General features: G+C 54.8%; 2 protein-coding genes across 8 annotated transcripts in view; both read left to right on the plus strand.

The window, feature by feature from the left end:
* Positions 1 to 23,957, plus strand: part of NAV1 (neuron navigator 1) — a 210,739-nt gene that overhangs the window by 17,027 nt on the left and 169,755 nt on the right. The window contains exon 1 of one of the 7 annotated variants that reach the window (XM_057548861.1): positions 8,535 to 8,679. The exons of the other annotated variants lie outside the window; for them this stretch is intronic. The gene's annotated coding sequence lies outside the window, so the exon portion shown is untranslated. Of the gene's footprint in view, positions 1 to 8,534; positions 8,680 to 23,957 lie in introns of those variants that run through there. 7 annotated transcript variants of the gene reach the window in all.
* LOC130705665 (uncharacterized) lies at positions 4,636 to 8,394 on the plus strand. The gene is made up of 3 exons (XM_057533615.1): positions 4,636 to 4,690; positions 6,179 to 6,443; positions 7,572 to 8,394. The coding sequence occupies exons 1-3, from the start codon at positions 4,636 to 4,638 to the stop codon at positions 8,080 to 8,082; spliced, it is 831 nt and encodes a 276-aa protein (XP_057389598.1). The 3' UTR covers positions 8,083 to 8,394.

Below are 23,957 nucleotides of genomic sequence, written 5' to 3' on the forward strand. Positions count from 1 at the left end.
GTTTTTGCCAGGATGGATGGCCTGGGCCCTCGACTCAGCTGCCCTGTCCTGTGGGGAAGCCCTGGGGGGAGGGATGTGTGAGGAGGTGACAGACCCATTAAGAGGTGACAGGATAGGCAGAGGGTGCAGACGTGCTTAGCAGGCAGTGTTGGGGAGCTGCCCTGGGCTCACTCCTCAGCATCCACAGAAGCAGGAAACACTTGTCCTGGGAGGAACCTCTCCGGACACAGGGGCCCACACTGGGGGTCGCTGCCCCAGAGTGATTTCCTGGGGCAGCCCAGGCTGGGAGGAGTCGGCGGGTCTGGACCAGGGGTGAGCACACGAGAGCGGTCGCCCCCAGGATGCTGCCTGGGGGCGGTGGGACCCAGCTCCCTGCCGCAGGTGCGGGGGCGCAGCGGGGCAGACCCCAGAGCCCCCTAATCCCGAGGCCGGGCGGAATCGGACGCCTGGGGTGTGTGCTCCAGGCCCGACGGGGCCACTTGACTCTGACTGACACGCCTCCCCGCCCGCCCCACTTCTCTGAGCCTCCGTTTCCTCATCTGCAATGTAAGGGCACTGACCCCTGTTTGAACAGGTGCTGTGAGGCTAAAGCGAGGAACCGGGGAAGAGCCGCGGGGCTGACAAGCAGGGCTCTGCAGGCCAACCCGCCTGGCGGGGCCCCAGTTCTCGTGGGCCTCGCACGGGGTCTGGCGCATGGGGAGGGGGCAGCTCCCCTTGGGGAGAGGACCAGTGGTCGGAGCTAATCCTCCTCCACCGGTGCCAGCAGGGCTTTACCCTTGCGGTCCCTCACCTGCAGGGCGGAGCTGTGTGCTCCCATTGCTGCTGTGACAGATTTGCGCCAACTTGGTGGCTTTGCCCAACACACACCTGTGACCCCAGGGCTCTGCAGGTCAAAGGTCCGCCAGGGAACCGCCAGGCTAAGATCCGGCGTGGCCGGGCTGCGTTCCCTTGGGGGCTCCCGGAGAGCCTGTGGCCTCGCTTAGCAGCCTCTGGAGACTGCACTCACTCTTTGGCTGGAGGCCCTGCCTGCATTTTTAAGGAACATCAGCTAGGCCCTCCGCATGCCGCCCTCTCTCTGTCTCTGCAGCGGGGCGGGAAAGCAGCTCTGCTTTGAAGGGTCCGTGTGATTAGATCAGGTCCACCTGGCTCGTCCAGGGTAACCTCCTCATCACCGGTCCTTACCCCTGACCACATCTGCAAAGACCCTTTTGAACATGTTCACAGGTTCTAGAGCATCAGGGCATCTCTGGGGTCCCGGACCATGGCGGGGAGGGGGTCCCTATCACAGAGAGGGTTGCTGAGAGGAGTTAATACGAGTGAACTGGCCGCCCCCGAGAAGGGCTCAGTGAGGGTCTGGCCGTGGTTTCAGCGTCACCGCTAGTCCTCAGCTGCGTTCCTGAGGGAGAAGCTGCAGTTCCAGTGTCACTCTCCCTGTGCCCTGGTGTCCTCACCAGCAGAGGGTCTGGGCAGCTCCAGCTCCAGGCCGAGGAGACACACAAAGTCCCCTTGTGCTGCTCGAGGGCGGCTGCCAGCCGCGGGCATGGGGCCCGGCCCAGGCTCTCCCGGGGATGCGGCATCCACCCAGACTGCGGGGGAACAGAAGGGCCCCTTCTTCAGAGGGCAGCAAGGCTCCAGGCGGACCCCCGAGGGAACTGAAGCCCCTCTGTGGGGAAGAAACCCTCCGTTGTGAGCAGCCTTGCTGTTTGCAAAGTGTTTTACAATCATTTTTATTAGCGGAGCCCCGGGGATCCAAGGACAGTGGGAGGCTGTCACCCACCCCCGCCTCTCCGGAGGACACTGAGGGCCCCATGACCAGAGGCCGGACCCCCGGCCACACGATGGAGAGGATTTGACCAGCATTGCGTCACCAGAGGAGCCAGACGTTCCCCCCCAACAGCCCCCCTCCCCGGTTCACTGGACCAGACCCAAAATCAATGCCCACACGCCCCGTGGCCCCTCTCAGGCTTTCCTCTAAAAGACCAACTTGAAATGCAGTCGCCTCCTGTCCGGTCCTTCTCTCAGATGCCCTGTGCCCCCACACCCCCCGCCCCCGCCGGCTCTGGGCCCTCCCACCACATCCAGACCCCTCCCCACCCCAACACACACACAATCTGACAGCTTCACTCTGTTCCCCAGGAGTCCTCCCCTTGCCCCCGGAGCACCCGGCAGCCCATCCTCACCCCAGTTCACGTCGGAGGCCCGCGCCAGGCCTGTGGCCTCCAGGAAGCCCACCGCACTCCCCAGCACCCCACTGTTGCTCCCCCGGCCCCTCGGGGCCCGGGGACACTGCTCAGGGCTCACTCCCTCCCCCGCCCCGGTACTTAAGCTGTGCTCCTGGCTGGAGAGGTGTCCGCATCTCCCGGGCAGCCTGCCCCGCTGTCCCTTGGCTGTACTGGCCCTCACGGGGCTTTGTCCCCAGCCCGCCACGGGCACACACAACCCCCCTCTTCCCTTGGGAATCAACAGTGTCGCACCAGAGACTCCCTGCCAGGGTTCCTTTCCCCCTTAAGTTTTAACAATTATTTTTTTGCTGATTGATGGAGCTCACGATGGGGCAATAGAACAGACGTCACCCCCTCCAGAAGCGACAGGTTAACTCCCTGCTGGCCTGTCTTTTCAGGCAGGCTCCTCTCTCACGGTCAGTGTCACTCCCTGCCTACGGTTTTGTGTTTTTTGCTTAATATTTTCTCAGGCATTTTCCATATCAGGCAAAGCTCCGTACACATCCTTTTGAACGTTCTTTCCTATGGGTGTTCCATAATGCGCTCGACGGTCTGTGATCCCAAACCATAGGGTGCTGGCTTCGTTAGTCGGTGTTTTGGAATAGACCACCCCTACCCCCAGCCTCCGGAAGACAAGAGAGGTGACCAGCTGCTCTTCGCGGGTCTCTGATTATGATCTTGAACCAGGTGGAGTTTGGAAATCAGCGTCACGCCCTCCCCACACCCTGCCCTTCCTGCGGACACAGGGGAAAGCAGTTGGCTGCAGGGGGCTGACAAACACCCCACCCTGCTCGTGGGGAAACAGCTTCTGTGCGTGCAGGTGGTTGTCTCTGCTGGGCTCTCTGATGAGGCCGTCCCCAGACTCGAGGAGTGTCTGTGGTCAGAGGGGGCTGCCAGGTGGCGCAGGGCTGGGCAGATGCTGGGCTCTGCCCCCCCCACCCCGGCTCTGCTGCCACGCGGCTCAGAGAGGCGCAATCGGGATCACTGTGTGTATAGACAGCTGTGTGTATATGTGCCCCGGGCCGTCTGAGGCCCAGGGAGCGGGACCTACAGCTCCCCGGGACCTCCCTTCAAAGCCAACGTGGCCAGTGCCTCCCCCCAGTCCACACACACCTACTTCCCCAGCCACGTCCGCACCCGGGCATGCCCACGGTGCCGGGCCGCACTTCTGGAATGCCCTTCTCTACACAGTGCAGACCCACACGAGGGTCAGACAGGGAGACGGAGCCTCCCCGAGCGCTCCCACTGGCTGTGCGGTCAGCTGTGCCCCACCGTCGTCCTCCATCAGACCCCCGACAGGCGCTCTGACCCCGGAGGCTGCCCCGGCCATCAGAGGAGGCGTGGCGGGCCCCCGGAGAGCAGGGAGACGGGGCGGGCTGGAGTGCAGCGGGGTCGGGGGGCGCAGCAGCCAGGGGCTTCCCCTGCCCCTCCGGCGTGGGGAGGGGCTGGCCCCAGCCCAGAGCGAACCCCTCGTGCGGTGGCCGTGTTCCAGGGACAGCTCTTCTTGTCCCCAGTTGGCAGGTCCCCTGGGAAGATCTGGGCTGCCCGTCCCGGAGTCCTGGCGCCTGAATCTGTACTTCCCGGAACGCTCCAAAGCCTACTTGTTAACACAGCGTCAGCACCCACTCCCACCTCCACCGCCCCCTAAGGCTGCGGCCCTGACCCCCGTCTGATCAACGCTGTCTCCGTCCCTTCTGAGTTTTGGGCGGTGGCACGTCCGGCCCCATCTGGGCCCCGTGCAGTTCCTGCGAGGACCTCCGTGCTGCCTGCACACACGGACCCAGACATGCTGCCCGCGTGATGGGCTGGGCAGACGTGGGTTCGACAATCACTGTGGCCGTTAGGCGTGTGGTTTTGCCTCCTCGGGCCTCAGTTTCCTCACCTGTAAAGTGGGAATGTTAATGACAGTCACTCCATGAAGTTGTCTGGGTTCAACAAGAGAATGCGAGCGACCCCCGTGTGCACGGAGCCTGTCCCAGGGTGTGTGCTCAGAGAGGGGCTCCACTGCAGGGGCTCTGAGCCTCAGGCTGCTCACTGACCCCCCTTCCCCAGCGTCTACCTGGGCTGAAAGTCCAGATGTGCCTTGTGTGCACACAGAATTTTCTGGGGGGGCCTTCTAGGCCCTGGGGAGGCAGGGCCCTGGGGCCGGCCTGCTGTGTAGGGTGGGTCCCCCTCCGCTCCCCTCCTCCCAGCTGCTTCCTGTCAGCAGGACACCCAGGAGAAGCGTGTTTCCTCCCTGCACTGGGCAAACCCGGCCATTCCCTCACCCCCACCCCCAGGACCTCTGTTGGGCCCCGTCAGCAGCCCTGGGGACAGGGCTGAGCTGGCTGGAGGCTTGTCCGAGGTGGACAGCCAGCCCTGGCCAGATATGCTCAAATGATCCAGGCTTGGGGCTGACGTCGGGTGGGCCGCCATGGGCTTTGTTCCAGGGGGAGTGTGCCTGCCACCTCCTGGTACCCAGGGCAACGGTGCGGGGCGTCACAGCCACAGTGAGAACCCCTCTGATACTGGGGCCGGCCCCAAGGGGGCTTGGATTTGTGAAGGATTTTGATGTCCAGAACTAACATCACCTTCTGTTCTTGAAGCAAAGGACTCCAGGGATCTCGAAGCACTTGACTCAGCCCCGGGGACACTCAGAGGGTGTCATGGGCCCCGGACCTTCTCTTCACTTCCGGGGTTGTTGAAACTAACCCTCTGTGATCTGACGCCGTGTGAGGCGTTCTAGATTGCCAGGAGTGTGTCTGCGTGTAAACAATTACCTAGGAAGAGGCAGGAGGGCCGAATACAGTCCGTGGGCCTGAACGGGGTCTCTTTACTACAAAGGACCCTGTAGACAGTGGCAGAGCTTGAAAAGAATACAAGGATTCGGCGACAGTGCATTAGTGTTGATTTTCTGACCATGAAGGTTGGGTGGTGGTTACATGGAAGGTACGGACTCTAGGAAGTAAACACTGCCGTAATCTGGGGCGATGACCTAAAGTCAGCAATGTACTCTCAAATGGTTCGGGGAGGGGGGAAAGTTCTTTGTACTAAGACTTGGAACTTTTCTCTAACTTGAGGGTGGTTTCCAAAAAGTTAATCAAAAATAAACAGAAAAGTTAAAGAAACAAGATAAAAACCACAGCTTTCCATGGACCCGACCTGAGCTTTTTTACATGTTGGGACATCTCTGGTCCTTCAGGTGTATTTTCGTTCTTTTGCTATTTTAGGCCTGGCTTGAACTCACACAATCTAAGTGATTGACACAAGGCATTGTTGAAGAATATAAACATCACAAATCTGCCACAAACCGAGGTCAGTTGGATTCTTCCCACAGACCCGGAGTTCATACCTAAATTGGGGCAAGTGGGGCAGGGGAGTAGTTGCAGGAAGGGGACTGTGGCCTTAAGCTCGAGAAAGGGCTGATGGAATGATTCTGGTGGAAAAAACCATCTAGGGAAAGTGCAGTGATGCTGGGAGCTTGTGGGGCAGCACGAAGAAAGGGGTGCTGTTCCCGGGGGCGGGGGGCCCCCCTCAGGGTGCATTAGGAAGCCCTTCCAGCCTTCCCATCAGAGTGCTCCCTTAGCTCAGCTGGACACCCTCCGAGACCCTGGCGGAGGGCAAAGAACCAGGCCCTGGAGGCTTCCGACCACGGGTGGCCCACAAGTCACTTTACTTCTCATCTGCAGTTTACCTGCGAAATAAAGGGAAACCTATCACCTGCCTGCCTGGCTCACGGGATTATTGTGAGAACCCAGTGAGGTAATGCATGTGAAGATGTTCTAACCGTAAAATACGGTATCTGTTTTATTCATTATGATTTATAATTTATTATTTATATCGTTTACTAGGATGTGTTTATTATGACAGTGGCACCGCAGCCATCCTGGTGGAAGCCCCTGGCCTCTCTTGTGTCCTGATTAAGCTGACCTGGAAAACACCAAACAAAAAATTATAGCAGGTTCCCTCCCTAGTAGGAGCCTGTGGCTCACGTGCAGGCCGTGCCCAGGGCCACCCCTCCCTCCCTTGCAGGGCAGCAAATCCCAAGAGCGAGCAACTGCCAGGGTCAGGAGGGCTTGGCAAGACAGCCCTGAATCCGGTCCCCTCCAGTTCCGGGGGCGTCTGGCCACACACCCCGTCCTCATCTGGCCTGCAGTCCCAGGAGGCACAGGTCGGCTGGTGGGAAGGGGCCCCGCAGCCGGGCGCACGCCCTCCGGAGTCTGTCCTTAGAGGAGACAGGAGGTGAGTCTTCAGAGCGGCTGTGGGACATTTGCCTGGTGCCCAGGGGGTGGGACACAGGGCTTTTCCACCTTGTTCACCGCCTGGCTTCTGCTGGAGGGTGTCCCCAGGCTGGCTGAGTGCTGAGACCCGGGTGGCGGTGGCCCTTCCCGCCCCTGAGCGCGGGCCTGCTCCCGGGAGCGCAGGTGTGGGAGCGCGTGGCCTCCGGGAGTTCCGGTCCCTGGAACCCGGGCCGGACAGCGTGGCCTATTTTCCAGCACCAGCCCTGCAGCTGCCTCTGCTCTGCCGCTGACCCTGGTTGCCCGTTGCTAAGGCAACCGAGCCTCGAGTTTCCTGAGCTTCACGGCATCTTGGCACCCATTTCCGCTGTGTCTACGTGCACCCCGCCCCCGCCAGGGTGGAGGTGCCTCGGGCTGCTCCGTCCCTGCCAGGCCTGGTGACCGTGGCCTGGTGACAGTGTGCGTGCTGTCAGCACACTCCGAGCCACGCGGGCTTGCGGCACTGGGCTCCGGGCTTGGCCAGGCCGGAACCTCCCGCGCCCGCAGTGTGACGGGGGGCGTCGGGCCACCTCCCGGAGCCTGGTCCTCACCAGTGACGCCGAGGCGGTGGTGGGGCTGCTGTGAGAACGACATGAGATGGGGATGAGGTTGTGCAGGCGGGGCTCCGAGCGCAGAGCCTGGCGCGTTGTAGGTGCCGACGAATAAGTGGCAGCTCCCTCCCTTCCCTGCGACGTCCTGGCTCACCTGCCTGCAGACAGTGTCTGCATCTGCTGAGCAACTTCTGGGCTTCTGCGGTGGGTGGGCTGACTTGCCCGCGTTTGCAGCACAGCCGAGGGGCCAGGCCTGGGTGAAGGGGGGCCCGGGGTGAGGACCCTGGGTCTCTGGCTATGGGAGCCCAACACTGCAACTACAGGGGCCCCTAGATTATCCACAGTCAAGAACAGGGGGCCTGGCCAGCCTTCTGTTTTGCCGAGAATCGCTTATTATAGTTTTATTTTTCTTCTGCAGTAAATTTCCCTTCCTAATATGGTTTTGTTTATCCCACTATTAAAGGGGGATTACATAGGAATTTATCCTAAGTAAATGATCATCAATGTGTACAAAGATCTAGCAGCAAGAATGTTCTCTGCAGGATCGTTTATCACAGGGGAAAGGCTGCAAGCAGTCTGAGCGGGCCCAGCACCCGGGGTGCCGACGACGTCCCGGTCCAGCCATCGGCAGCAGGGGACCATCTGCGGTGCCGCGTGCGTCCTGGGGCGCGTTCGTGCATTCATCCCGTCATCCTTGCACCTTCCTCTGACTGTCCACGCAGCTCACGTTCACTGAGCCCCTTCGGAGCAAAGGCCTTTACAACAGAGTGTTTTATTCACGTGTGTGTGGATGGGAGTGTGATCAGAGATGCAGTAGAAAAGTCGGGGGATCGTGATGGGACGGTGAGGACACTGGGGGAGCAGGGATATTGGAACACCTCCAGGCTGAGGCGTGCAAGGTGCCGCGTGGCGGTTCTGTGGCGACCAAACCCTCTCCAGCCTGCAGACCTGCAGGTCCCAAGCTGTACTCTTAGCTCCGGAGAGCGTCGTGGGCCAGGACAAGCTCGGGACTGGAGTCCAGAGACCCAGGTGCGAGTTCCTCTTCCACCCTGAGGCCTCGGCTGCCGTCAGTGAAATGGGGACTTTAATGCCTGTCTGACCTACTTCCAACAAGTCCTCACTGGTGCAGAGGAGGCCTTGCAGGGCCCTCTCTAACTGTGCAGGAGGACATGCAGGGTTAGTTTTTCCGGGACGAGATGCTCTTTGCCCCAGTAGATGCCCTCAGGCATGGCGTCCAGCTGTGTCCTTCTGGGTGTCCCCTCCCAGCTGTCCAGCTCTTGCCACTCCCCATCCCATCCGGGCTTTTCCCATGGGACCCGGGCCAGGCTCTGTGAGCCCAGCACCCAGGCCAGGCCACCTGAAACCGCCGTCATCATGGGAGCCTCCAACACGGATGGGCCCTCCCCTCAAAAGTAAATAATCAAACTTTGTTTAAAGCCCTGACGTAGTGTTTATTTGTGTTGGTCCTGCTCAGATTGAATTACACGTGCACAGGGCCTGTCCCTAAGGAATTTACCAGCTCGGCCAGACACCCTGACTGATTCAGAGGACGTACAGGCAGCAGGACGTCCAGCCAAGGCAGACCGCAGGGAGCTGGCCCAGAATACGGCTGCTGACCCCAGAGAACTTTTTGTTTGTTTCCTGATGAGGGTATGTGTGTGTGCGTGCGTGTGTGTGTGTGTGCGTACACATGTGCATGCACCCCTGCCACATTTAAACTCTCTCAAGGAGAAGGAAGGAAAGAGGGAGGGAGGGAACAAAAGCAAATCTTGGAAGAGGGGCCACGTGACCCCGGGTACAGCCGTGTGCAGCCCCTGCCCTGCCCTCCTCTGGACCGGCTTTTCCTGTCACCGTCCCTCACACAGAGCTTTTGTTACCCCCCATCTCACACACACAGCCCCCCTTGCTGTCTTGCAGTCAGGACCCTCCATAATGATAGAGGAATGCCCACACTGTCTTCTGCTCCAGGCCGGCCTGCCTTCCCCTGCGGTTGGCCCCAGACGTGGTTGCCCTGGGTGTGGCCACAAGGAAGCCTAGACCAGCTCAGCAGCAGGGCCGCCAGCCGCTGGCCCAGGCAGTTTTGTGGCTTTGCATGGCCTCCACTGACTTCAAGAGCCCACCCTTCCCAGAAGGCAGCTGTGCGTGGTGGGGTCTGCCCCTGCCCACTCTGCCCGGTGGGGCGAGGGAAGACCCGTCCATAGCCCCCCAGCCGCCCCGAGCCAGCCCTCAGGCCCACCCGGTCTCTAGACAGCCTGGTCCAGCCCAACCCACAGCAGCTCTGTCCAGGAAATTCTAAGAGAGGCCCCGACAGCACAGCCGCTCTGAGAGTGGACTCTAGGGCCAGATTTCTGGGTTCAAGTTCTGGTGTCTGCTCTTCCGAGCTGTGTAACCTTAGGCAAGCCGTTTAACCTCTCTGGGACTTTGTTTCTTCATCTGTAAAGTGAGGACAATGGTGGCATCTCCCAGGTTCTTGAGGTGGTTAGATGAGCTCTTATATGAAAAGTATGTAGAATCGTGCCAGGGACCTAAGGAAAGCTGTGGGTGGTCACATGTTTAGTTTTTTAAGAAAACTGCCCAGCTGTTTTCCAAAGTAGCTGCACCATTTTACACTCCCACCAGCGGCGTGCGAATGGTCCAGTTTCTCTGCATCCCCATCAGCACTTGGTGTTGTCACTGTTTTTACATTTTAGCTGTCCAGTGTCTGTGTGGTGATACCTCACTGTGGCTTTAATTTGCATTTCCCTGATGACTAAGGATACTGAGTTTCTTTTCATGTATTTACTTAACTGTCTGTGTATCTTCTTTGGTGAAATGTCTCTTCACATCTTTTGCCCATTTCCTAATTGAATTGTTTGTTTTTTGACTATTGAGTCTTGAGAGTTATTTATGTATCCAACATACTACTAGTCCTTTGCTGGATGTGTAATTGGAAAGTATTCTCTCCTACTCCATAGCTTGTCTTTTCATCCTCTTAACAGCGTCTTTTGCCGAGCAAAAGTTTTCAACTTTTGACGAAGTCCATTTTTTTCTGCTTTTCCTTTTATGGTTTGTGCTTTTGTTATCAAGTCTAAGAACTCTCTGCCTAGACCTAGATCCCAAAGATGTTTCCCTGTTTCCTAGAAGTTTTGTAGTTCTATGTTAAACATTTAAGCCCGTGATCCATTTGAAATTGACTTTTGTGTAAGGTGTGTAATGTGTGAAACATAGGTTGAGGTTCATTTCTCTTTTTTTCTTCTTTTTTTTGTTTTTTCTTCTTTTTGAGGTTCATTTCTTTGCCTATGGATGTCCAGTTGCTCCAGCATCATTTGTTGAAAAAGTTATCTTTCCTCCATTGAATTGCTTTGCACCTTCGTCAGAAATCAGCTGGTCATATTTGTGTGTCTATTTGTGACTTCCTTCTTCTGTTCATCATTGATCTCTGTGTCTACCCCTCTGCCAATAACACACAGCCTTGATTTCTGTTGCTATAGAGTAATTATCAAAATTGGGTAGACTGATTCTTCCTACTTTATTCTTCTTTCTCAAAATTGTTTTCGCTGTTCTAGTTCCCTTGTGTTTCCGTATACATTTTATAGCAACATTTATACCTACAAAAACTCCTGCTGGGATTTTGATAGCAATTGTGTCAAACCTGTATATCAGTTTGGGAGTAACTGACATCTTTCCTATGTTGAATCTTGAAATTTCTGAACATGATATGTCTTTCCATTTATTTAGATCATCTTTGATTTCTTTATCAGCATTGTGTAGTTGTCAGCCTACAAAACCTGTACATGTGTTATTAGATTTGCACCTAAGCATTTCTTTTTTTAAAACTAGTGGTAAAATACACATAACAGGGGCTTCCCTGGTGGGGCAGTGGTTGAGAATCTGCCTGCCAATGCAGGGGACACAGGTTCGAGCCCTGGTCTGGGAAGATCCCACATGCCGCGGAGCAGCTGGGCCCGTGAGCCACAACTACTGAGCCTGCGCCTCTGGAGCCTGTGCTCCACAACAAGAGAGGCCGCGATAGTGAGAGGCCCGCACACCGCGATGAAGTGTGGCCCCCGCTCGCCGCAACTGGAGAAAGCCCTCGCACAGAAACGAAGACCCAACACAGCCAAAAATAAATAAATAAGTTAATTAATTAAAAAAAAATTACACATAACAAAATTGACTATCTTGACCATTTTTATGTGTACAGTTCAGCTGTGCTAAGTGCAGTTACACTGCTGTGAAGGGAATCTCCAGAACTCTTTCATCTTATAAAAGTGAAACTCCATTAAGCAACAACTCTTCATTTCTCGCTCCCCCCAGGGCCTGCCAGCCACCCTTCCTCTTTCTGTCTCTGAATTTGACCCTAGGGACCTCACAGAAGTGGAATCACACAGTATTTGTCTTTTTGTGACTGGCTTATTTCACTTAGCGTAGTGTCTTCACGGTTCATCCATGTGGTAGCATGTGTTCGAATTTCCTTCCTTTTTAAGGCCAAATAATATTCCATTGTATGTATATATACCACATTTTGTTTATATTTTATTTATTTATTTATGGCTGTGTTGGGTCTTCGTTTCTGTGCGAGGGCTTTCTCCAGCTGCGGCAAGCGGGGGCCACTCCTCATCGCGGTGCGTGGGCCTCTCACTGTCTCGGCCTCTCCTGTTGCGGAGCACAGGCTCCAGACGCGCAGGCTCAGTAATTGTGGCTCACGGGCTTAGTTGCTCCGCGGCATGTGGGATCCTCCCAGACCAGGGCTTGAACCCGTGTCCCCTGCATTGGCAGGCAGATTCTCAACCACTGCGCCACCAGGGAAGCCCCTAATTCAGCCATTTTGTCTAAATTGTCCAATTTATTTGTGACTTGAGTTGTCAAATTGTGTAGACTTGTTATTATTATTCCCTTATTATCCTTCTGATGTTTGCAGCATCTGTAGTGATATCCTCTGTTTCATTACTGATATTCATAATTTATGTAGTCTCTCTGTTTTTCTTTGTCAACGTTGTTAGAGGTTTGTCAATTTTATTGATCTTTTCAAAGAATTAGCTCTTTGTTTCATTGATTTTCTTTATTGTTTTTCTGTTTTCAGTTTCACTGATTTCTGTTCTTATCTTCACTATTTCCTCCTTTCTGCTTGCTTTGGGTTTATTTTTCTCTCCTTTTTACAGGATCTTGAGATGAGAACTTAGATGATTGACTTGAGGCTTTTTCTCTTTTCTAATGTACACATAAGGCTATAAATTTTCCTCTCAGCACTGCTTTAGCTGTGTTCCATAATTTTGATATGTTGTATTTTCATTTTTTATTTAGTTCAATTTATTTTTTCATTTTCCTTGAGTTCCTTCTTGACTCTTAGATTATTTAGAAGTGTGTTGTTTACTCTGGTTTTTGTAGAGTTTTCTGTTATCTTTCTATTACTGATTTCTAGTTTGATTTCACTGTGACCAGAGAACACACCCTACATAGATTCTACTCTTTGAAATTTGTTGATGTTTGCTTTATGACTCAGAATATGGTCTACAGTACGTGTTCCAAAAGCACTTGAAAATAACGTGTATTCTGCTGTTATTAGATGAAGTGTCTATAAATGCTGACTAGATCCTATTAGTTAATGATGTTGTTGAGTTCTGTCCTTGTTGGTTTTCTGTCTAGTCGTTCTACCAATTGTTGAGAGAGGAGTGTTGAAAATCAAACTGTAATTGTGGATTTGTCTGTTTCTTCTTTCAGTTCTATCAGTTTTTGCCTTACATATTTTGCAGTTCTGTTGTTTGGTACATACACAGTTTGGATTGCTGTCTTCTTGGTAGATTGATCCTTTTATCATTATATTATAATATCCCTTTCAGTGTCTAGTAATCTTCTTTGCTCTGAAGTCTACTTTATTTGATATCAATATACTCATTCCTGCTTTTCTTTGATTAATTTTACATAATTCTTTTACTTTCAACCTGCCTATATTGTTATATTTGAAGTAAGTTTCTTATAGACACCATATTGTTGCATTGTGTTTTTTAATCCATTCAACCAATCTGTGTCTTTTAATTAATATATTCAGACTGTTTACAATTATGTAATTATTGATGTGTTAGAGATTAAGTCTGCCATTTTATTTTTTGTTTTTTGCTTGTTCTCTCTGTTTTTTATGCCTCTATTTTGTTTTTCCTGCCTTCCTGTGGGTTACTTGAACATTTTTTAGAATTCCATTTTAATTTATCTGTAGTTTTTTATTTGAGATATAATTGACATATAATATTAGTTTCAGGTGTACAACATAATGATTCAATATTTGTGTATATTGCAAAATGACCACCACGATGTCTTTATTTTTTTTAAACTTTCAGTCTTTCACATTCAGTCTTTTTCTTTAAATATCTATCTATTTATTTATTTATTTATTTATTTATTTGGTTGTGTGGGCTCCTTAGTTGCGGCTCACCAGCTCCTTAGTTGTGGCATGTGAACTCTTAGTTGTGGCACACATGTGGGATGTAGTTCCCTGACCAGGGATCAAACCTGGGCCCCCTGCATTGGGAGTGCGGAGTCTTATCCGCTGCGCCCCCAGGGAAGTCCCCACAATAAGTCTTATGCTTATCTTTGCGTAGCTTTTTTAGTGGTTGCTACAGGTATTAAATTACATATACATACTTTATCACTGCCTCCTGGTGTTTTCTTATTACCAATTTGAGGGAAGTATAGAAACTTTACTTCTTTTTATATCCCTTTACCTTCCCCTGTTTATAACATAATTGTCGTATTTCCTTTATATACATTTAGGACATCAGACTGTGTTCTAATTTTTGCTTCAAACATCAAACATAATTTAGAAAACTCAAGAGAAGGAAGCCTTATTGCATTTACCCATATTTTTGCTTAATGTGTTTTTTCTTCCTTCCTGATATTCCAAGATTTCTTCCCTTTCATATCCTTTCTGTTTAGAGAACTTCTTTTAGCCATTCTTTTCTTCTGGCAACAAATGCTCCTGGTTTCCCTTCATCTGAGAATGTTCTTGATTTTCCCTTCATTCCTGAAGGATATTTTTACTGGGTTCTGGGTTGATAGTTCTTTTCTGTTAGTACTTGAAAAATATTGTGCCACTTCCTTCTGGCCTCCACGGTTTCTGATGAGAAATCCATTGTCATTTCAATTGTTTTTTCCCCCTGTAGATAAGGTTTCCTGTTTTGCTGGCTGCTTTCAAGATTTTTTTTTCTGTCTTTAGTTTGCAGAAGTGTAATTGTGTCTTGTGAATTTCTTTAGGTTTATCCTGTTTGTCTTTTGCTAAGCTTTTTGGATCAGTAGGTTTATGTCTCTTACCAACTTTGGGACATTTTCTGCCATTATTTCTTAGAGCAGCGGTCCCCAACCTTTTTGGCACCAGGGGCTGGTTTCATGGAAGACGATTTTTCTACAGACCAGTGTTGGGGGGATGGTTCAGGTGGTAATGCAAGCAATGGGGAGCAGCAAATGAAGCTTTGCTCACTTGCTGCTCACCTCCTGCTGTGCAGCCCGGTTCCTAACAGGCCACAGACCGTTACTGGGGGTTGTGGACCCCTGTCTTAGAGTACTTTGTCAGCTCCATTCCCCTTCCCCTCTCTTACTAGGACTTTGAGGACGTGAATTAGGTCTTTTGGTCCCTAAGGGTATGCTTATTTTTTTCATCATACTTGAGCTGTTCTTTCTGCTGTTCATCCTGGGTAGTTTCTATTGTTCTGCCTTCCAGCTCACGGATTCTTTGTTCTGTCTCTTCCGTTCTGCTGTTGATTCCATCCACTGAGATTTATATTTCAACTCTTCTATTTTTCAGTTTAACATTTTCCATTTGCTTCCTCTTTATATCTTCTGTTCTCTGCTCCTCATTACCCCTGGCTGGGGGTGGGCATCCAAGCTCCTCACTTGGTCTCCACTGACAATGAACTGGGGGTCGTGGCCTCACTACCAGCAGGTGGGGGGGGGTCCTGCTCCAACTTGGCCCATTCTGACACCACCCTGTCAGGGGTCTCACTGCAGCTTCAGCCTGGGGAGGGAGGGTGGCCTCTGCTCCCCACTCAGCCTTTGCTGGCGTGGGTGGAGGTGGCTGAGCTGTGCTATTGGCTGGAGTGGAGCAGTTACTGCCCGCAAGTTTTCTATCTTGCTAGGCTCCCTCTTTCCTGGTCCCTTGGCTGGAGAGAGCAGGCTTTTGTTGGGGCTTTTTTTTGTTTGTGCCCGTTGGCGTCTCTGAGTTACTGGCTTCTTCAGCTCCAAGTCTTGGATGCATGAGGCAAAAAGAAAACCCAGGGACCTCACCACCATGAGAGCCTCGGGAGGTTCCCTTCCAATCTGCCTTTTTCTCTCCACCTTTTAGGGTCCTCCCGTGTTTGTTTTATGTATGATGTCCAGGGTTTTTAGTTGTACTTCATTGGTTAATAGGGAGAAGTACTCCACATCTTCCCAGAATTATTTTTGAACACCTGGCTATGCCAACCTTTGGGGATGCAGAGACAAACGAAATTAATTCTTTGCTTTCAAAGAGCTCAAAGGAGAGGAGACAGATGTGCAAACAAATAGATCAAACAGTGCAGTCTAAGTATTTTGGTGGGAGACTAGATGCCGTGTGCTGGGGGCTGGAAGGAGGTGGGGTGGGGGCAGGGCTGGCTTCTTAGAGGCCGTCATACTTGAGCTGGACTGTGAAAGATAAGCAGCCTTCTGGCTGGACGTGGTAGGAAAGGGCATTCCAGCGGGGAACACAGCAGGTACAAAGGTTTAGAGGCATCAGACAGCACCAGGGTTCAGAGAGCTCACTGCAGGCTGTTTGCAGAGGCTGGGGCATGGCTGGAAGGGAGGGCTGTGAGGAAACCCAGGAAGCTGGTGGAGGGAGGGAGGGAGGGAGTGGGGACGGGACCACAGAGCGCACTGTGTGCTGTGCTAACCTGAAGGTTTAAGCATGAAATGATACAGTCGGTTTTGTATTCCTGGCCAGTCATCCTGGAAGGGATGACACACGAAGTGCAGAGGCCAGCAAGCGGGGTTCTGTTAGGCGAGGGTTGGACGTGGACAGCGGTGGTGGAGGTGGACCGCAGGGGTGACCTCGGGGGGTATTTAGGAGACAAGATTTGCAGGGTGGAATGGAGGCGGGAGGAGGGGAGCCCCAGCTGAGAGAAGGAGATCAGGCTTTGAGAGGGGACGAGAGTGAAGGGGAGGAGTCCGGCTGTGGACGCGCTGGGTTTGGAGAGTCTGAACAGCCCAGTGAGGACGGCAGACGTGTCTCAGCAGAGACGTTAAAGCCGGAGAGAGGGATGGGGTTGGGATCGTCACGTGGAGCTGGGAGTGAAAATCATGGAGGCTTTGAGACTTGAAAAAGAAGATCCAGAGCATTGCCACCACGTTTCGGAGGAGGACGGGGAAGGTCAGAGCAGGCCCCTGGCGAGGTTGGATCAGTCTCACCAGGACCACCTCCCACGTTTCCAAGAGGAAAGCATCACGCGGGGAGCCCACTCTGTGAGGGATAAACAGAGGAGGAAGTGGCTTCCACTGCCGGCCGGAGGACCAGGCGCCTGTGGAACCAGAGGGCCAGTCGGGCAGGGGCCGGGGCCACCCAAGTGCTGCCAGAGCTGCGTCCTGAGGTAGAGAGGGAGGGAGAGAGGACCCCGGTGCCAGGGCTGCGCTGGCAGGACTCAGCCAGGAGCCGGAGCTTAGGACCCCGGGCTAGGCCCCTGCAGGGCTTGGCCGTCCCCCGCCACACACGGGGAAGAGCGTGGGGTGAGCAGGGGCAGAGAGCAGGGCCCGGGGCCCAGGGGGCTCAAGAAGGGAGTCCTCCGCAGCGCCTGGGGCCTCTGAGGGCTTGATGACCCGAGGGGAAGTGTGCTCTGGAAGGAGCCAAGGAGAGCATCGGTGACCTCGGGGAAGGAGCCGAGGCCCATGTCCGCCCGGCCTGGTGACCCGGGGCCTAGCCCTCGACACCTTCAACAAGCTGGACCCGACCCCAGATGCAGCCGCTCCCCTCGTGACGTTCAAACTCACACCCACTCCTGATGTCAAGCTCCAGTGCTGGTTGCTCCCCGTCTGCCCAGCCTTTGGAGCCTGTGTGCCACCTACCTCAGCATCTCCCCCGCCGAGGCCTGGGCGGGGCCAGCCCACGTGGGCGTCCCGGGGCTCCTCTCTGCCTGGCCTGGCCCCCGCTCACCCAGCTCACCCGTGTGGGGACAATGGCCTTGGTCCCCGCGCTTGGAGAGGGCCTGGTGGGGTGAGGCCCCCGCCAGGACCCAGCATCCCGGTGCCCTGCTGTGTTAATTGTCCAAGCCACCAACAAGCCCAGCCTGTTCCTCGGCTGCAATTAAGACAGAAAGCTCGTTATCTCCTGCTGTATCATCTGCAGACTCTGCTGAGGGCTTTCTCTCAGAAGCAGCACCTGCAGAGGCCGGTGGAGGTTGGCATTAACCCCTTCCCTGCTGTCGTCGGGACCCTCTGGTCCTAGGAGAGCCAGCTCCGCAGGCAGCTGGGGCTGATGGGAAGGGCTCTGTCACAGCCTCGCTGGGTGACCTTGGGCAGACAGGTGACCTTCTCTGAGCCCTGGGAACCCTTTCCTCCCCGCTTTTCTGCCCGGGAAGCTGCTCGAGCTGTCGGCTCCCTTGAGTAACTGTGTATATCCCGGGTCTTACCCAGTCGTGTACGAACAGTCCTTCCCGCAGTCGAGACTCTGTGCTTCTAGATGAAGCCTGATGACCAGAGCTGCTCGTGCCGGGGGATCTGCTGGCTGAGACCTTGAACTGCCCAAAGGGACTTGAATTTAATAGGATTTGCAGCCCCACGTCTCAGTGTGTCCTTCAGCAAGTCGCTTAATCTCTCTGTGCTCTAGTTTCTTCCTCTGAAAAATTAAGAAATCCAACTGGATAACCTCCGAGATCCTTTCCAACTGAGAAATCCCATTACCCACCATGATTTCTTCTATACAACACAATTTGAGAAGGAAGGAAATTAGCATTTACTGAACCCCTAGCATGTGCCAGGACTTGCACGTGTATCATTTTTCCCATTTTAAATGTGAGGAAATAAGTTTCAGAGAGATTGAGTAAGTTGTCCAAGGCCAAACATCCAGTGCACAGAGGACTCTGGGTTGAAATCCACGTTGACGAGGCTGCAAAGCCATTGCTCCTTCCATGACCCCGTGTATTAAGAGGGCTGCCCGCCTAAAAGACTCCTTACAAGACGGGGCTGAATGCAGAGGGAGAAGTGACCTAACTTAAGACAAAGGGGTCTGAATTCGGACCCCTTAACTTCTCCGGAATCACGGTATGTCCAGGAAAGAATGAATGAGAAAGAACCACACTCCCTCTGGTCTCCAGCGTGACTGAGAGATGGCCTGAGATGTGTGTGGAGACCCTGAAAGTAAAATAAAAGAGTTTATATAATCTTCAGGCATCGGGCTCTTGTTGCCATCTGGGTAAACTGAGCCCAGAGATGAAGCACAGCTGTTAAATCAGCAGCCGCTCCAGGCTGGGATGAGCTTGTGGGCAGCAGAGCCCCCTGCCGCCCGCTGAGACCCCTCCTGGGCCCGTTTCTAGAATCTCCTGAGTCTGCAGAAGCTGACCTGGGCTTACCCATCGGTCGGCTGACAGGCTGGGACAGATCGGATGCTTCACCAAGGTCCTGATCCTGGACCTTCTGCACAGATGGCTTGTCTGCTCCTGAGTCATCCAGAGAGAGGGGTCTGGGGACAGTCTGGAGCACACAGGGCTGGAGGGGGTCCAGGAAGCTCTTGGCTGGCTGGCAGGGAGCCCAGACCCTGGAGTCCCAGGAGGGAGGGAGTGGGGGGAAGAGCCCCTGCGTCTGCAAACTGAGGAGCTCAGAAGAGTGAGAGGCAAGCCTAGAGTCCTCCCTCTGGAAGCAGCTGACTGAGTTCCTCCCACCCGCCTCCCCAGCCCTTCCCCGCCAAGCCCAGCAGGTAAGACGATGCTCCCTGACCAGGTTCCGCACTGGGACCGCCGTCGGGGGCCCCGCTCTTACCCCCCACCCCGTCTCTCAAGCTCTGAGCAGCTCCTTGAAGTCGGGCCCTGGGCTGGATGCCCCAGGTTTGAGGGTTCTGGATTCGTGGTGCCTCATCTTTTGCCGAGGGCTTTTCTGTGGAGCGTGAGAGCCTGGGAGCCGCACATCTCAGAGCGTGTCCTGTGAGGGGGGGGGGGCACACAGGTGGGGCCCTGTGGTCAGCTACAGTTTGCAAAAGCAGTCAAGTCCATCTGCCTCTTGGAATATCCATCCGCATTGACGTAGAAAAGGCTCCACAGAATTCTTTATTCACAGGCACCAAAGGAAAAATCCATAAATTGGATTTGATCAAAATGTAAAACTTTGGGGACTTCCCTGGAGGTCCAGAGGTTAAGACTTCACCTTCCAATACAGGGGGTGCCGGTTCGATCTCTGGTCGGGGAGCTAAGATCCCACGTGCGACATGGCCAAAACACCAAAAACATAAAAACACAGAAGCCATATTGTAACAAATCCAATAAAGAGTTAAAAAAAAAATGTGAAACTTTGGTGTTTCAAAGGATTCTATCCAGAAAGTGAAAAGATAGCCCACAGAGTGGGGAAAATGTTTACGAATCGTGTATCTGACGAGAGTTCAGTATTCAGAATATATAAAGAACTCAACAATAAAAAAGACAAATAACAATTTTTAAATGGACAAAAGACTTAAATAGACATTTCTCCCAAGAAGACGTACAAATGGCCAACAAGCACTTGAAAATATGCTCAACATCATTAGTCATCGGGGAAATGCAAATTAAAACCACAGTGAGATGTCACCTCATAGCCACTAGGATGGCTGTCATCAAAAGGACAGAAAACACCGAGGGTTGACAAGAATGTGGGGAAGTGGACGCCCTCATGCATTGCTGGTGGGAACGTAAAATGGTGCAGTTGCTCTGGAGAACAGTTGGGCAATTTCTCAAAAACTTAAACATGGAGACGCCAATTGACCCAGCAATTCTACTTCTTGGTGCGTACCCAAGAGAACTGGATGGGGACAGGTTGAGAATTCCCAGTTTCCAGAGAAGCAAAGGAGAAATAGACATGTAGGAAATGAGGATAATAATATTTAGCACCTTGTAGGGTTGCCGTGATGTTAAATGAGTTAATATATGTAAAACAAGGAAGAAAACACTTGTTGTTGTTATTACCGGAGCACATGCGATGGGATCATCACCAAGTGTAAGTTGTACAGCTTCTTCCTTAAAGCCACCCTATAAGGAGGACGTCAGTGTCTCCACTTCACAGATCAGAAAGTGAGAGTCGAGGCCGGGCTAGTAGCGCCCAAGGCCATGTCGCTAGTAAAGGACGGGTAGGGATGCAAGCAGCCCTGCAACTCCAGGCACCTGTGGCCTCTAGTTCCAGCCTAAAATGTCCCCAGGAGTGAGGCCCTGCCTGACTTAGTATGTGTGCAGGTTTATGGAGGGACGGTTTACAGGAAATGAAACCCAGCGAGCGTTTACAGACGGATACAGCCCTTTAACCGCCTTCACAAGCATGATTTACAACATTTCTAGCTCTTCAGAAAGTTTCTGTTGATCCCTTGCTTCCTGGCCCCGGCAGCCCCGGCCTTGCCTTTCTGGACTCAGGTGGTAGGTGCCCGAGCCCAGCGGGGAGGGTGTGCAGGGGGGTGGGGACTGCTGCTTGGTTGGGGGGCAGCTGGGGGCCAGGGCAGAGCGTCTGGTCAGAGCCGGGGCTGGGCCGGGCCTCAGGCTCATCAGCTTTGCCAGCCAGGCCTCCCTCCACCTTTTCAGCTGAGCACGTGGCCGGGCACCGGGAAGGAAGGGGTGAGGCTGGACGGTCCTGCGGTCCTGGGCGGAGCTAGGAGTCCGGGCCTGACCGCACCTCTGACTCTGTGACTGGCTCACCCACGATGCCGGCGGTGACTGTCTTCACGGCAGCAACGTCACCCCCACCTGGCGCTCCTGGTGCCCTTCTGCTGCTTCCTTTTTCTGCAACCTCAGCACCACCCAGCCTGCCTCCTGTCTTCTTCTTCATCACCTCTCTTCTCACTAGAACGTATTTTGCTCTGAGGAGGACGATGGGGCTGAGTTCCCAGCCCTGAGAATGAGGACCCAGCCCGCTCCTTTGCCGCCTTGTAAGACGGGCTGTTGGATTCCAAGATCCCTAAGGCTTCTCTCTGGCTCTACGCTCCGGATTTTCTCCTCCACTCAATGCACCAGGGGGTCGCCTGGGAGCAAAGAGGCAGAGGAGCGAGGCTGCTGAGTGGTTGTCTCCCCTTAGCAGCAAGTGACCGGTTGGTCCCATAAGGAGAAGTGTGCCCGAGGGCCTCTTTGTCAGGTGGTAGGGAGGGAAAGGGCTGTTTGCGTAGCCTCTCAGTGTCATGGCTAGGTGGGCCCCCGCTGCTCCCGCCTGGGGGAGGGGCTGAGCAGGCCTGGCATCAAGGGGGGGCGGCGTGGGGAGCGGGTTGGCACTGGGGAAATAAGCACATACAAATGTATGCAGATATATGCAAATCTCTGCAGCTCTGCTGCTGCCCTCAGTGCTGGTCTCTGGGTAGGAGACCCACAGCCTCACCCCGGGGCCCACCCCAGGTGCGCCGTCCCCTGTGGCCGAGAATCCCCCTTCCTGCTCCTCCCTCTCAGCGCCCCCCACCCCCATGCGAGGTCTGAGAGAGTGAGAAAGCTGAGTCAGGAGGTGGGGAGACTGGAACGGCAGCGCCATCCCCGAGCTCCCAGCTGCAGCCCCTACTCAGGCCCAGAGCCCCAAATGTCCACTTCCCTCACCGACACGCCACTCACGATCTGGAGTGAGATGAGGCAGGGCTTGGCGACACCTTAGATGCAGGCCGAGCTCCTTTCCCCCCTCTGCCCCCCTCCTCCCCCTGGGGGAGGGGGAGGGCCCGGAGGTGTGGGAAGCTGCCCCACCCGGTGGGAAGCCAGCTTTCTAGGTTTGGGCCTTTACTGTTCCAAACGCTGCCTGCCTCGCCCCTCCTCTGCCTTCAGCCCCCTCTGCTCCGCACGCACCCCCGCAACATCCGCCGTCAGCAAATCTTGGTGGAACCAGCAGTGGCGACACAACCCTGGATCCGAGTTTGAGGGAGACACACAGGCCTTGCCCTGAGAAAGCCTACGGTCACTTTGCAAAGGTGGGGACACGGGGAGGGAGGCGCAAACCACCGCCAGGCCTAGAGTGGGGTCTGGAGGGCGCCTGGCTCAGCTCCTTGCTTTGCTGCTGAGGAAGCAGAGGAAACAGAGTGGGCGAGGGCTTCCCTAGAGCACACAGCAGGGTCCCCTGACCACCAGGCCGGTGCTCTGCAGGCCATGCCTTGCTGGCTTGTCCCTTTAGTGGCTGTGAGGGGTCGACAGTGAGTGGGGATCAGGAATTGAAGGATGGGGGCCTTCCTGGAAGAGGCGGTGTTAGGATCGTGCTCTAAAGGCTGAGTCGTGAAGAGTGGCAGGACGAGGCGAATGGTTGTGTCCACGGGACGTGAGGTTGATTTGAGCCAGGTCTTGTGGCCCAGATGGCCAAAAGGAGGCTCGCTGTTGGAGGGGCAGGTGGCCCGGGGCCATTATCTCCCATCGGAGCAGCACCTGCAGACCATGCGCGAGTCCAGTGGCGACTGGGTTCCGTGGGTGGCCCCGTCACTCTCAGAGGCTGCTGTTCTCAGCTAGGGGCCATGTCCCCTCACCCTCCTTCCCATCACCAGGGGTCTCTGTGGACAAACACAACAAAGACGTCTCCAAGCCCCGAGCGGTGGGTCCCTCAGAAGGCGGAAATTTGGGTCTCTGGGGCTGAGTAGGGGCTGCGACCAAGCGCTCAGCGGCTCAGCGTGGGCCGGGGAAAGAGGTGTCCAATCACCCCCGCCGCGCCTGGCTCTCGCGGGCCTTCGGTGCCTGACGCCTTTCCCAGCCGCGGTCAGTCTCCAGCGCAGGCCTAGCTCATCCATCAGTCCCACCATGCCTGTCAGCAGGTCGGGGCGACGCTGGTTCCCAAGCTTCAGTCTGCTCCAGGCCGGAGACAACTTCCCCTCCCTTGGAGGGGGCGGGCGCGGGGCAGCTGCAGGCCCCTAAATTAAGACCTCTGCTCTTCCCCAGCCCGGGGACCCCAGGCTCCACAACCTGGACCACTGTCGTCTTTGGCCCTAGTCAGCTTTCCCCCAGTTCGTCAGGCCCCGGGGCACTGCCTAGACACAGATGAGCCAGAGGTTTGCAGAACCAAATCCAGAACCGAGAGCTTATCCAAGTGCTGGTGACCTGCTGGCCCCGTTCTCTTCTGATTCCTCCTTGTCTCAGCAGTTCTTCTGGCTTCTGTGTGCCGGGCGTGCACCGTGCTTGCCGTCTTTAGTGAGTCTCTGTGACAGGGCCTCTGCTGGTACTCCGGGGGGGGGGGGGCAGGCAGCGTGGCCTGAGCCTGGGTGCTGTCTCCACTCACCGCCAGGCTGGGGACCCCAGGGGCCCCAGTGCAGGCTCCTCCCCGACTCCCAGCCGCCCCCTCCGGCCCTGCCCTTCCTGCCTCTGCTCCAGCCCGGCTGCGGGAGAGACAGGAGCCTGGGGCCAGCGGAGGCTCCCGGGATGGAGATGAATTGCGAGCGGGTGTTCAGTCTCACTTTTGGCCCCACGGTCGTTGTAGTGTGACCACCCTGGGAGCAGGTGGGAGAAGAGACCAAGTGCACGAGCATCCTGAGAGGCCGGGAGCCGGGAGCCGGGGGGTCTGGTCTGTCTGCGGGGACGGGACCACACAGCCCGGCCCCACAGGCGGCTCAAAAGGCCCTCCCGGGCGGTCACCCCGGCACTGTGCCGGCGGGGCTCCTCTCTGCCGCGCTGTGCGCCTCATGCCCCCAAGCTTGGAAGGTAGGGGCTCCTGGGACGACCCAGGAGAAAGGAAGGGAGGAGGCGCCGCCAGAATGGGAAGGCGAGGCCGCGGGAAGAAGCCTTCAGAGCGGGTTGCGGAGGGGTCTGTGGTCAGACTAACTGAGGACAGCTCGGGACCAGTAG

Source organism: Balaenoptera acutorostrata, chromosome 1, assembly GCF_949987535.1.
Source record: "Balaenoptera acutorostrata chromosome 1, mBalAcu1.1, whole genome shotgun sequence".
Taxonomy (NCBI): Eukaryota; Metazoa; Chordata; class Mammalia; order Artiodactyla; family Balaenopteridae; genus Balaenoptera; species Balaenoptera acutorostrata.